We start from the raw sequence: 14034 nt of genomic DNA, 5'->3' as shown, positions 1-14034 counted from the left end.
GGCAAGCCATGCTGTGGTAGTCGTCCCACATATAAAGTAGAGGAAGCTGGGCACGGATGTTAGCTCAGGGCCAGTCTTCCTCAGCAAAAAGAGGAGGATTGGCAGCAGTTAGGGCTAATCTTCCTCAAAAAAAAAAAATAACACTCCTATGAAGAAGCCCAAGAGGATGACAAGAGGCATGTGGCCCATTTGCTTCTGTTGCTCTGACCAACAGCCTGCCAGACTCATAGCATGTGACAAAGACTTCCCTAGATTATCCAACCAGCAGCCAATTTACAGCTGAGCATGGATGCCTGGGATACAGAGCCTGGGAGAGATGTGCTGAGTTCACGCAGATAAGAAGAACTGCCTAGCTGATCCAAATCATGAAGTAAATAAGCAGTTGTTGTTTGAGACCCCTAAGTTTTGGGGTAGTTTATCACCCAGCAAGAGCTCACTGATACAAACACCGCATTGTCTTGATGTTCCAGCTACTGTAGATACTCTGATAAACAAAGTAGATCAGGCCTCTGTCCTCAGGTGACGAGAAACAAAGAAATAAATGAGTCAGACAACTTCAGAGATTCACACATGCTCTGAAGGAAAGCAAGCAGGGTGATGTGACTGGCTGGGGTTGGGATCTCATTTAGATACTGTGATCAGAGAAGAATGCTTTGAGCAGCTAAAGTTTGAGCCAAGACCTGAGTGACAAGGAAGAGCCAACCATGTGAAAGTCTGGAGGTAGATTGTTCCAGACAGGAAACAGCAAGTGCACAGGCAGTGAGCTGGGGGGATACTTCACGTGTTAAAAGGACATAAAGAAGGTCAATGAAGCTGGAGTTGGTGAGCAAAGGAGAGAGAGAGGGGAAAGATGTGAAGTCAGGAAACAGACCTTGGGGGAGGACTTGGCCTGTGATTCATTTACCAGTTACCTTCATGCTTGTACCCTGTCTCATCTCTGTCCTTGATGTTTGTGGACTAGGAGCTTGGAGCTCTCAAAGGACCCCTGTGGGAAGGGTCCCTCTTTTCTCCAGCATTTTGGTCTACATCTTTCTGTGATCTGTTTTCATCAGTCAGATCTATCTGCTTTCTGTCTTCTCGGATTTCTTCAAGATGTCCTCCAGCTGACTGCCATTCTAGTTTACTAGCATTACCACGGATTCGTTCTTTTTAAAATACAAGATGGTTTTTGGGGGCGTTTTTAAGGACCTTCGTATATATTAGTCCCCAAATCACCATCTTTAGTTGAAATTCTCATATCTCATGTTTAAATTTGGAGCTCTAAGCCCATAAATCTCCCATCCCCCTTTGTTATCCTATCTTTTTCTCTGTTTCTTCTCTTTTCAGCTTGTCTTTACAGTGGCTGGTGAGAGGCCAGCCCTCAATGGGCTCTTTATTCACTATCCAAGAAATATGTCCTGAGAAGCTTTTATCTGCAAACAAAATGGAAGCCCTTCTCACCTACCAGTTGCCCCTTTGCAGCCACTTGCCTTGCTCGGTTCCTGCTGAGTTGAATACGCTCATCCAAACACCCCCTGCTGGGACACTGAGGGGACACAGGGTCAGTTCTTCCCAGTGCCTTCCACTTCACTAGACACTTCAGGTGTTTCATTTCCTAGGGAGGTTTTGATGTCTCAGAATTCATATACCAGAAAACTGTATTTGAACATCCTGGTCTTCCATCTATCTGTCTGTCTATGTTCTATCTTCATTGAGTTTTGGGTGCCACAAATCATTAGATGGCACATAGGATGTCATACCTGGGAGGGATGGTCCATGTTACCCTTTTGAGAACAGGAGATGCTACACCCTTGCAGACCAAGAGCTTGGCCTTCCTGGACGTTTGTAAAGTTTCCAGGCAAGGAATCTTCACTTATCTCCCTAAAACAGATAAACATACTTTTGTACAGAGATGAGTGCACGTGAAAGGTGAGACTAGCAATCTTCAGGGCCCAGAGCTTACTCATGATGTTTTCTTCCACAAATCTGTTGGGTCCTTTGCAGAAGCCCAAAGTACAAAACTCTTTGCCTGCCCTGCATTTGCCTTACAGGAATACCACTACACACTTCCCTCCAGCCCAGAATCAGAGGCCAGAGCACGTTGAATGAAGAGGAAAGGAGGTCCATATTCTCTTTTCTACCCCAGGGCCATTGCGAGTGCTGTTCCCTTCACCATTCTCCGTGCTTTTCCTCCAAGTCTCTTACTTATCCTGGCTCTTACTTATCCTTCTGGACTCAGCTTATATGCTGCTTGCTCGGAGAGGCCGTCTCTGCTTTTCTGATCTTCCCTTCCTTCCCCAAGTGTAGTGGATGCTGCTGGTGCCCTGCCCGGGTCCCCTTCACTGGTGGCACACTCTTTCCTCAGTTGCTGTGAGTATTCATTGCTCAAATGGAGCTGCCTTGCCTGGGAGGTTACTCCTGGCCGCAGGGGACAGTCAGTGGCCAATGATTGACTGGGGCACAAAAAGCCGGAAGCCTGGCCTCAAGGTGGACCAGAGCCTTCTGGGATACGAGGGAGAAGTTAGTCTCCAGCTGAGACAGCCCCTTTGCTTAGTTTTCTTCTCCTGTCTGCTGCTTCCCTCACACTGCACCCCCTCCAGAGAGCCCTCCTCCAATGAATCCTTTTCACCAGAGTCACTGTCTCAGGCCCTGCTTCTGGGAAGCCTGACCGAAGACACTGAGAAAGCTTTCTTTAAGAGGTTTGTCTGTGTATTTACACAGCGAGGACAAGTTTTCTCTCTGACCCCTGCGCCTCTAACAGTGATGGAGTGTCATGTGAATGGACTCGGATGTGAATAGTCCCCCTGGAACTGGCCACACAGCAGCCCCCCGTCTGAGGCTCCTGAAGAGCTTCTCTAGGAGGTGGAAGGGGAAGAAGAAAAAGAGACACTGCACACAAGCAGTTCACCGGGAGGCTGTGCTGTCATTTCTGAAGCAGAGCTCTTTGACCTGCTAAAAAGGGGTATCTTTTAGAGGCTTTAGTAAAAATCATTTAATCTAAAATTCAATATCAATGCCGCTCGTTAATTTTTAAGAACCCCATATCTGTTCTTTCCCTGAAGTGAAACAAATTTGGTTAAGGATGGGTGTTTCTGAGTTTATTTCCTACACAGTTGAAAGCTCAATGTCATGGTTAAGTCTCTTGTCCCAAAGGTAACCCCTTGGGAGCCACAGCAATAGCACAAACTAATGAAACAGGAGGAATTCATGTTTGAAGAGCCAGAGCCTCTGGAGACATTGACTCAATGGCCTGAGCCCCACAGGATGGTTTCGAATTGAGTTCCTATGCAAATGTTTTTAAACACCAGTCCTGTGTCACTTACACATTCAATACTTAAAATTTAGATTATCTGGAGGTGACTCTTGAGATTTAACAATTGTGACGTTTTCTTGAGGCATGAACTCAACTCACACATCCTACAAAGTTGGCAGATGGTGAGTGAACGAGGTGACCATTGAGCATCTACTTGGCATGTGTGCAGTAACTCACATGAAGGGATTTAAATCTTTCCAACTGTGAATGTTGCTAACAGAAGGGCAGAGGTCGGGGGAAGAAATGGCAGGTGTTTGAGGGTCTGCAAGACCAAAGCTCTCACAGCTGTCGCGTGATTACCATAGGCCCTCCATGTCAGCCACCACAATGGCTGCTTTAGAATCTGATTTTCCAGATGCACAGTTAAGGATACAGAGGCACTGATGTGCTGTCTTAGGAGGAAGATGGAGCTTGGGTGTCTGTTAAATTGGAATTTGAAGGTGATCAGGGTTGTGATCCCCTCTCTGATTTTCCCAGCTTCTCGCACCCGCAGTTGAAGAAGCCGTGTCCTGATAGTCTCAGGCAGACTAGTTCCGCCGATTCCTTATTCCCAGTGCAGGTTTGCTTTTCTCTCTGCATCTTTCTTTTCTGTTTATGACACCACCGTCTTAGTTGCTGACGTTTCCAACCTTGACCGTAGGCCCCTGTACGTTTGTCCTTCTTATGTCTTCTCCTGTCATTAACCTCAGGGCCACCTCCACCCCTTATCTTCTGGCTATGATTCCTTGGGCTCCTCACGGGATGTGACCATCACTTCCATCCACTTGAATCCTTCATGGGCCTGGCCTCGCCTTGGACCTTTGGGTGACTCTGAGTCTCTCCTCCTCCAAGAGCATCATTATGGGGACCCATTGGGAAAATCCTCTACTTTGGCTCTGCTCCCAAGGTCTCCTCCTACAGCAGCGTGTGCTGCCTTTTCCCTATCACGGGAAGCGTGTGAGATTAACTGTTTTGACTCCTTTCTCTTGTTTGAAAGAAAGCAACACCAAGATGTGTGTTTCCTCCCAGAAAGACTAGAGATAGGCAATAAGGAAGGGGAAAATGTGTCTGCAAATCTGTAGCTTAAAGCTTCGTGTGTTTAAAAATCATTCTTGTTTGTCTTTTATATTCCTATAAAATGCATAGAGAGTTTTATCCATCAGTATTCCAGACAAGATCAAAGAAGCCTATGTTCTGATAGCACCATTAAAGAGGAGGGGCCCCTCTCTCCCTGCTGCCCCTGAACAAAGGCTCCCGTGAAAGCTAGGACAGTCGCTCTGACACCTGACCCATCACCAGATGAACCTCAGGAGCTCTGGGCCCAGGGGTGTCCTGACTGGAGCCAGAACACAGGAACAAGGGAGGTTATAAGACCTGAATAGTACTTGGCATTGGATTTGATAGACACTGCAGGGACTGAAAAACTCTTTAGCCAGTTTTCTTCTTTTACTCTCTCATAGTTTGTATTTCATTTCCATCAAATGGCATGAAAGCATGTTATTGGCCAGCGAGAGGATGAAACCCTGATGTGGACTGGACCTACCCTAAACCTAGTGTGAATTCTGAAATCCCCACGACTGATCACAGTGACTTCTCCTTCCACCTCTTCAGCTCTGTCTTCCCCTGGAGCCTGCTGTCTGTCAGCTCAGGATCTCCGTGCTCACACCTCTCTGGCCTTGCTTGTTTCAGCCCAAGGTTAGCCACTTTGCTGGTTCTCGTGAGCATCCCTGATGCCCTTACCTCTGTGCACTTCCATGACCCCTGCCTTCCCATCCTCAGCCATGCCACTCATGACCCCCTTCAATATCTAGAATGTGAGGCCGCACCGAATAAAATCACAAGAGTTATTTGCTCTTTATCTAGTTGGCCCTTTGATGGTTCTGATGTCCTCAATCCTTCACTGGTTGACCACAACATATTCTTAAAGTACTCCAAACCTGTTCCACTCTGATCAAGGTCCGTATGCCATCCCCACTGCCAAACTCGGCAAAATCATGTTTTGTGGGGACCAAGTCCATCAGTGTGAGTTTTCTCAAAATCTCTCTCATCTACATCAAATTCATTTTTGTATTTGCCCCTCTCTTGTTTTTCTTCTTTCCTCCAATAAAGAAATTTCCCTTGGTATTATCTAATCAAGTTGAAAATGTACATGGTCCCTGACTCAGTATTTTTTTCTGTCTCTTCATCTCCTTGCTTATTTTCCTGTTGACTTATTCTATGTATTTTTTTTTAGAAGGTCTGTTTAGTTCTTAGGAGGATGAAGCTGTAGAGAGAGCCATGCTAATTATGTGTGTCCCTTTCCTCCAGAATCTCAGCCTCCTCCAAAATAGACACAGAGGTCGGACACTGTCATCCTGGAGCTCAGAGCTCAGTGGGGAAGATGGAGTATGAATAAAGTGTTACAACGCAACGTAAGTACTATAACGGATGTCCACTCCAGGTACGGGTGCGGCACAGAGCAGCGGATGAACTCAGTGGGGGTGGAGGCAGGAAAGCGTTACAGTCAAGAAACAGCTGAGCTGGATCTTAAAGAATTATTAGTTCAGTAGACAAGGTGGGGAGGTAGCCATTAAATATCTGTTAGATTAGTAAACGAAGGGTATATCCCACAGAGAAAACAACGGGTGCCAAAAGAGTGACGAAGTGACACAGCTCTGTCTCTTGAGGAAAAGTGCAGGCTCAGTCTAGCTAAAGCAGGTGGGAGGAAGAGAGAGCTGGCAAATGGGCCTGAGAGCTCAAAAACTAAAATAAAGAATATACCTAAGAAAATTAGATGAAGGAAATAATACTGATAAAAGCAGAAAATATTGGTTCAAGAAATCATGAAAACAGTAGCATTAACACTTAATTCCAAGAGTTGTTTCTTGAAAAGAAAGAAAGAGCAAGAAAGGAGAGACAGCAAGAGACCAGAAAGGCAAGAAGAAGGGATGGAGGGAGGATAGAAAGAGGTCTTGTAAGTTTAATCAGGGGAAAAGGAAAACACATACAAAGTAAATGTATTGAAAGTGTATTTATAGACGGCTCGATACTTCCCAGGTCCTGGGCAAGGTGTTGGGGACAATCAGCTGTATAGACAGACACGTTGTCTGCCTTTGAGGAGCTGAATTTTAACGAAGAAAGTGCTTCTTTAAACACGTAACTACACGGACAAAATATAACCCACTAATTGAGAGATGTGAAGGCAAAGTAAAGAATACAGCGAGAGGCTGGAGCAAGGTCAGAAATTAACTTGGGGCTGGGTGCTGGGTCGTGAAAGGCTATCTGAAGATGTGGCATTTCAGCCAGCATCTGGGAGAGGAGGATGAGTTAACCAGACAAAGAGTGAGTGCAGAAGCAATCCAGGGAGAAAACCAGCCCGTGTGAAGGTCTTGAGGTAAGAAAGTCCAAGTCACTGGAAGAAGGTGAGTGGGGCTGCAGTGCACAGAGGAAGCAGAGAGTTGCCAAGACTTACAGGGAGGGTGCCAACAGTGTCAGTTTGGCCAGGACTAGGGGGAGGGTCCTGGCGTGTAAGACTTTCAGATTTAACACTGGGACAGTCCCGAGCAAACCTGGATGAACTGGTCACCCTATTTACAGGCCTCATTCATGATTTTGGACCTTAGCAGCAGAGCAGTGTGGCAGCCATAATCGAGGCAGCCATAGTGAGGATGGAGAGAAATGGACGGATTCAAGAAATATTTAGATGTAAACTGACAGAACTTGAGGACAAAATGATAGCCAGGGAAGGGGTTAGGGCAGGGGGAATAATCTAGAATGAACTGCAGATTTTTCTGGCTTTGGAAACCAGAGAGATGTGCATTAAATAAGGAATTAATACAGAAAGAGACGACGCTAAAGTTGGTCTTTGACGTTAACTATCAAGTGAGAGCTCGAGATTTGATCACATTTGAGCACACAGGAATAAATTTTGGTACCCTCCATCTCTCCCACCCCTCGGATTGAAATAGAAAGTGGACCTGGTAGAAACCCAAATGTGCTCCAGACAGAATTTGGAATTCAGTTTGAACCTGTAAAGAAGTGGAGTGTTCCTCACCCTGATAAGGGGACAAGACAACATAATAAGTAAAAGGAAAACCGGAAGGCTTTGTTACAGACCGCATTCAGCCTGCATTCAGATGGCATGTCAAGAACTGTATTACTCTTGTCCCCTCGTCCAACTCTTAGACTCCCATAATTAACCCAGAGGAAGTTGTAAGTGAAATAATTATGAAGTCCTTTCAAAACTAGACACTTGACACATGTGTTATAGAAACCTTATAAAAAGGAAACTGGATTCTTGTAAATTTTAAGATTATATGAATTCAGACACAAAGACACTCCTATGAATTTTCACAAAAATACTCAAATCACAGAGTTTGTTCTGCCTGCCATTGAGATGTGGGGGATTTTGCTGTGTGCACTAAATTCTCTTCTTCTTCTTTTATTTATTTACTTATTTCCTTCTTCTCCCCAAAGCCCCCCAGTACGTAGTTGTATGTTTTAGTTGTGAGTCCTTGTTGTGGCATGTGGGACGCCACCTCAGCATGGCTTGATGAGCAGGGCTATGTTCGCACCCAGGATCTGAACCGGTGAAGCCCTGGGCTGCCAAGCAGAGCACGTGAACTTAACCACTCGGCCACAGGGCAACCCCTAAATTCTCTTCTTTAACTGCCCATGTCACGAGAGCACAAGACTAGAATGAAGACAAGCACGGGAGACCAAGGATGAGAGTTTATTGAACATGAAGGTCTCATCCACATTCGAAAGCACAATCCCGGTGAGACCTCAGTCATGTATCTAGACGGGTGAGAACTTGCTTCCAGTGTCCCTGAATCCCAAATGGAAGGATGCTTTTCCTGTATGTGGGAGCCGAACGCCAGGGCTGGGAAGGGCTGCCAAACTCATTCAGCCCAGTCTTACATCCGCAGTCTGTTTTTCAACACTCCTTCACTCGTTTATTAATTTAACAAATATCATTGGCACCTGCTGTATACACGGCACTCTTCTAGGGACTTGGGATCTGGTGGTGAACAAAACAGACACCAGTTCCTCCTGTCGTTGACGTTATGTTCTAAAGAAAGGATTCAAGTAGTAAACAATAAGAATAAGCAGTAAACGTAGTGAGTAAGTAAGTTACATAGATAGTACCATAGGTTGGAAGGTGAAAACAGTGCAACAGAGAAATAGGAGGGCAGGGAAAGAGATCAGAGCGATGGTGAGGGGGCAATAAGGTGGTTGAGTAGCTCCTTGTGAAGATGATGTTTGAAAGCAGTTTTGAAAGAGGTGAGGCAGTTAGCCACGGGGATCTCTGGGAGGAAAGCCTGGTTGGTGGTTTTATTTCCCTCCAAGACAGTCCCGAGTGCTCTAAAGTGGGCTGTTTAGCAAAGTGCTCCACTGGGTTCAGAAGCTGGGCTTTGCTCAGGTCCCACTCATGAGTCGTGTGTCCTAATCAGTTTGTTCTAGAGTACTCTAAATAGCCCACCACCCTCACAAGTCCCCTGCCCCCAGAGCCCCTGCTTCGGCTCTCCCTGTTGTAGGATAATGGATGTCGTGGAATTGTCTGTTTAGGTGTCCAGCTTCTGCAGGAGGAAGTACAGAAGCTCCGAGATTAGGCCACACAGGGTCGAAACCTGCTTCTGCCGCTGACTGGCTGTCTGTCCTTCATCAGGTCATTTAACCTCTGTGAGTCTCAGTTTCCTTATCTGTAAAGACAAGATGATCATGTCTGTTCAATGGGAGTGTCATTAGTATTCCCAGAGAAATTGTGTGTATAGCGCTTGGCATGGTGCTTGGCACACAGTAAGCACGTAACTAAAACTAAGACTCTGGTGGTGCCCACTCCAGTGCCATCTCCTTGAGGGCAAGGCCCCTCTTGTCTTCCATTCTAGTTGACCAGTGCCTGGCATAGAGCCTGGCCCGTGTAAGGATGGTCGTGAGCAATGGAGTGCAGTTTGTCCAGGAACACCCAGGAGAACACACCCGAAGCCTCACTGGAGGACTCAGCCTCCTCGTCTGGTTGGTACATAGCCACCCATCCATCCGTTCACCAGGATGACAAGTTTATACACACACACCAGAATCAGGTTTTTCCTTTTCTTTTCTTTCTTTCTTTTTTTTTTGTGAGGACGACTAGCTCTGAGCTAACGTCTGTTGCCAGTCTTCCTCTTTTTTGCTTGAGGAAAACTGTCGCTGGGCTAACATCTGTGGCAGTCTTCCTCCATTTTTTGTATGTGGGACACTGCCACAGTATGGCTTGGTGAGCAATGTGGAGGTCCATTCCTGGGATCTGAACCTGTGAACCCCAGGCTGCTGAAGGAGAGTGCACAAACTTAACCACTTCGCCACTAGGCTGGCCCCCAGAGTCAGATTTTACTCCTCTTTTTTCCCTGAATTGACTGTCTTGGGAAGAGAAGAGTAGCCAGGTGAGGGGACGTGTGTGGGGAAGTTTTCTTCCCTACAAGAAAGACTCTAATAAATGAGACTGTTTCTTATCCAAGTTATAGTATTTCTTGGCACTTTTTTCTTTCAAAATGTGTTTTTTGTCTAAAATTGAAGCGTAATAGTAATAACAAAATTGTCTCGAGTGTCAGGCTCCAAGTTGAAGGTAGGCTGTGATTCTGTATATAGAAGAGCTTCATAAAGAGAATCAGAACTCTGATCCCAAATGCCCCGCAGTGTGGGTAAAAAGGTACCAAATTAAAAAGACTGTTGCCAAGTTTCCTTTCTTACTGCGTTTTGAGATTCAGAACTATAACGGCATGGCGCTCAGATTCTGTCAGTATGCATTGGACTCTGGTGGCTAATGTGCAAAGTCCATAATTACCCGGCCCTTCTGGATGTCCCAGCAGGAACCAAGTGGTGAGGACCTGCAGGCATCTCTGAGCCTCCTGAGGTTGAGGGCCGGTGGGTGGAAACCCCATTCTGGGCCAAGGGAAGTGGCAAGATAGTCATTCTTGCTGTGAGCTCGTTTGAATACAGATGTGAAGTGAAGAGGTGATAGTGCTGTGACGCTGTCTGCTGTCCAGGCTTGTGGCCCCAGTCGAGCCTGTAGCCTGTCGTTGTGAATATGTCTGATGGGCGGCCGTGGCAGTGACTCCTCCTTCCACAGCGGTCTCCTGTCCTGTCGAGGGTGTGTCCACAGCTGAACAGAAATCCCACCAGTTTTCCACTTTGCCCTGGAACAAAGGTTGACCCAGAGCCTCTGAGCTAATTCTGGCCACTGCTTGTTCTGTCAGTAAAGTTTGAGTGGAGCACACCCGCGTCTGGCCGTTTATGGCCTGTCTGTGAGGGCTTTTGAGCTAGGATGGCGGAATTGAGTGGTTGTAGCAGGGGCCTGCAAAGACTAAAATGTTTATCATCTGACCCTTTACAGAAATGTTGCCAATGCCATTCTACGTGAATGAAGGTGTCTGGAGTGCTTGCACCCAGAGAAGGTTGTGAGATCGTTGTCATCACCCAGACGTGGTAGCAGACACCTGCACTCACACTCAGATGAATCTGGGGCTGGCCTGGGACCTCGACGCAGACATCTGGTTGCAGCCGAAAGACATCGTCCCTCACCTTAAATTAAGGACGTTAACGTGAAATTGACTGGTCTTGTAATTTTGTTTGTACTTGATTTTTAAGTTTGTTTTGGTTTTAGAGTTGTGTAAGAGCTAAAAGAATAAGGAAGTTTTACCAGGATGTCTGTTTGTAAATATTTAATTTATGTTTGAATAAAAGTAATTCAAGTGACACTAGAGCTCCTGGAGCAGTTTCGGAGGGGGATTTGTACGTGACTCAGGTTGGAGAAACATGGCTGAAGCTTCTCCCTCTGCCCTTCACGCTGGCTTCCCTGCCTTCTCTTCTCTATCTGCTCTAAGCTATATCCTTTAACCCGAGGCTGGCAGACATCTTCTGTGCAGGGTAGGTAGTAAATACTTTTAATGATTTCTGCTGTTTAGCACAAAAGTGGCCATAAACAAGGTGTAAACAAATGAGCATGGCCGTGTTCCACTAAAACTTTATGGATGACGCTGAAATTTAAATTGCATTTAATTTTCCTGTGCCATAATACGTTCTTTTGATTGGTTTTCAACCGTGTGAAAATGCAAAAATCATCCTTAGCTCATGAGCCGGAAAATAAAACGACAAAGGACTGGACTTGGCACATAGTTTGCTGACCCCCGTCCTTTGATATCAATGAATGTGTCTTTCCAAACAGTAGATTTTCTTGTGTTCTTGCTTAAAAATCTGCACTTGGACCCATGTTTCTTATTGGGTTAAGTCCGTTCACCAGGCATAGCACTTCCTCCTTTAGGATATTTTTCCAATCCCATTTTCTTCTCTAGCCCTTGATGAAATCTGTGCTCCGAACACATTGAACTCATTATTGTTCCTCTGTTTTCCTGCCTTCTTTTTTTTCATGTCATCTTGCCTTTTGCATGCAGTCTTAGCCCAGTACACCCTTCCCCTCATTCTCACCTGGCAGCGCCCTAAATGTTCCTCCTGAGCCGTCTCTCCTGCACAGTGTCCCATCTGCACAAGCAGCGCAGGCTGCTCCCTCCTGCACTCCCACCTGGTACTCAGTGTCCTATTAGAGAGAGCACTTATGAGGGTGAATTCTAATTGTTTATCTGAGGGGTTTCTTGCCCTGATCACAGGAGCCTTTTGAGACAGAGATTCTGGCAATTTATCAACATCTAGCAAGGTATCCTAACACCAAGTAGATGGTCACGAAACATTGGCTTAGCGAACGGTCCAGCAGTTATTAGTAATAGAAATAACAGCTACTATTTATGAGTCCTTTTTATCCTTCAGACACTGTACTGAGCACTTTGCATGTATGATCTAGTTAGTGTATCAGGTTCAATGAATTTTCCCTCCCTCTCATTGTTTTTCTTAGGTCACAACTCCTTAATGTCATAAGGTACTTACTGTATATTCCACAGTGGAATTTCAGGCATGGAAGATAGGCTGATGGGGGATATTTAGGTCCCTTAAATCCCATTGGCTCTGCTGCATGGTTAAGCCAGTTCCACATTCTTGCCCTATAGCAGCCCCATGCCCTGAACAAAGAAAAGCCTACCAAGTTCTTATTAAAGAAAAGATAAAAATAAACTGTTGGCACTTCAGCAGACTTCTGCTTCAGCTTTGTCACTGGGTGAGATTAGGGGTACGCCTGCTTTAGTGGAGTCTCTAGGACATCAGTGATGCTCGGGTTCGAGTCAGAGAGGGCCCCAGGGCCCTGACTGTGCCTCTCCTCCTGGCTGAGGCAAGAAGAGGCCCTTTGTTGGGCAGTGGCTGCTTTCCAAATGGAGAGTCCTTAATGACTCTTCGACTGCTTTACACCCTGAGGATAATGAGTAATGTTGCTGCTCGGTGGTTCAGCACCAATGTTTCAAAGAAGATACACAGAACATGCAACAAATCCGGAATCTGAACCCGTCCCAGGGAGGAAAAGGCGTCTCCTTCAATGTTCAATAGAAGAAGTCCGTCCTTCTGGGAAATGTATTTAGAGGGGAAAATTTAAATAAATAAATAAGAGGCCCTTGTGATTTTTTGTGCAATTACAATTCATTTTTGTCTTGTTCTTCCACGGTTGAGGCTACACGGTAGGAAGGTCTTTACAAGGAAACATAAAGTGCAAGGCAGTGGAGGTAACAGAATTTTTCTGAAAACTTGGGATAGTGCCACCTTTTCTAGCTACTTGTCCCAAAGCTCCTTTCCAGAAATGTTCACTGGTTCTTTCCTAGCCTGTGGCATGAACTGTGGCAGATGCTGGGGCAGTGACAGAGCTGACTCAAGGGTAGAGTCTGCCTTTGCCCTGTCTAGGCAGGAAGCCTCTTCCCTAAACTGAGTGAAGAGGGGAGACTCAGCTGTTTGGGGCTGCTGCTGAGCAAGGATGAGAGAGAGGAGCACAGAGAAATGCTCAGTGAGTTTGACAATGCTGGAGCAAGAGTGAGGTTGCTTGAGGAGTGAATGGAAAGAGAGGGAGTGGAAAAGATGGGTGTAGACAAACTGTTTGGATAAAGTTTGCTATGAAAGTCAGAGTCACAGTGGCAGTAGCGTGCAGGGGAGGGTAAGATCCGAAAGAGCCTTTTGTGAGCATTTTTTTAGTGGAAGAGGCTTATCTAATTTCAAAAGAATTCCTGATGGCAATTGTTGATCTTTTTTCTGTCCTTATAATGTCACCTTTTCCAAAATGTCATGTAAATGGAATCACACAGTAAATCCCTTTCCGAGACTGTCTTCTTTCCCTTGGCAAAATGCATTTCAGATTCCTCCACATTGTTGTGTGTCTCAACGATTCATTCCTTTTTATTGCTGAGCAGTATCCCCCCGTATGGACGTACCACTTTCTTTATGCATTCACCAAAGGGCACTTGTATCATTTCCAGTTTTTGACGATTGTGAAGAGAGAGCTGCAATCAACATTCACACGCAGAGTTTTGTGTGTACATGCTCCCCTTTGTCTTGGGTAAAGACCCAGGAGTGGGGTTGCTGAATTATATGATAATTGTATGTTTATTTTTACAACAACTCCCGAGTTATTTTCTAAAGTGGCTTTACCATTTTGCTGAGTGTAATTTGTTCAAAAATTAGTGACTAAAGTTAAAATTTATGAAACTCCAAAGGCAAGGACCTGGTAAACAGGGAGAGAGCAAAGATACAGAATCGAGTGGGGAAAGGTGAATCTTCAAATTCCCAGGAAGAAGCAAATGGGATGCAGTAAAGAGGAGCAGGTGATGGCCTCACACAGAGGAACACCACCTTTCTGAGAGAGGAGACAGGATGGGTGGGGG

The 14034-nt window shown here is 45.7% G+C and overlaps 1 protein-coding gene and 1 long non-coding RNA gene across 53 annotated transcripts in view; one reads left to right on the top strand and one right to left on the bottom strand.

Annotated features, from left to right (window-relative positions):
* The window catches only part of LOC138922840 (heparan sulfate glucosamine 3-O-sulfotransferase 4-like), a 205028-nt gene extending 194042 nt beyond the window's left edge, over positions 1 to 10986 (top strand). For 11 of the 50 annotated variants that reach the window (XM_070259260.1, XM_070259257.1, XM_070259255.1 and 8 more), the window contains 4 exons: positions 4883 to 4966; positions 5579 to 5682; positions 8819 to 8932; positions 10623 to 10986. In XM_070259260.1, coding sequence (XP_070115361.1) covers positions 4883 to 4966; positions 5579 to 5601 — 107 coding nt within the window. In that variant the 3' untranslated portion in view covers positions 5602 to 5682; positions 8819 to 8932; positions 10623 to 10986. Of the gene's footprint in view, positions 1 to 4731; positions 4967 to 5578; positions 5683 to 6307; positions 7389 to 7726; positions 8056 to 8818; positions 8933 to 9138; positions 9334 to 10622 lie in introns of those variants that run through there. The other 39 variants (XM_070259301.1, XM_070259287.1, XM_070259288.1 and 36 more) reach the window with 28 other exon arrangements.
* LOC138922842 (uncharacterized) overlaps positions 1 to 14034 on the bottom strand; it is a 72220-nt gene that overhangs the window by 39293 nt on the left and 18893 nt on the right. The gene's annotated exons all lie outside the window — the stretch shown is intronic.

The sequence above is a fragment of the Equus caballus genome, unplaced genomic scaffold (genome assembly GCF_041296265.1).
Source record: "Equus caballus isolate H_3958 breed thoroughbred unplaced genomic scaffold, TB-T2T haplotype1-0000016, whole genome shotgun sequence".
Taxonomy (NCBI): domain Eukaryota; kingdom Metazoa; phylum Chordata; class Mammalia; order Perissodactyla; family Equidae; genus Equus; species Equus caballus.
The sequence above is the reverse complement of the archived record's forward strand: the minus strand, read 5'-3'. Positions and strand labels throughout refer to the sequence as shown.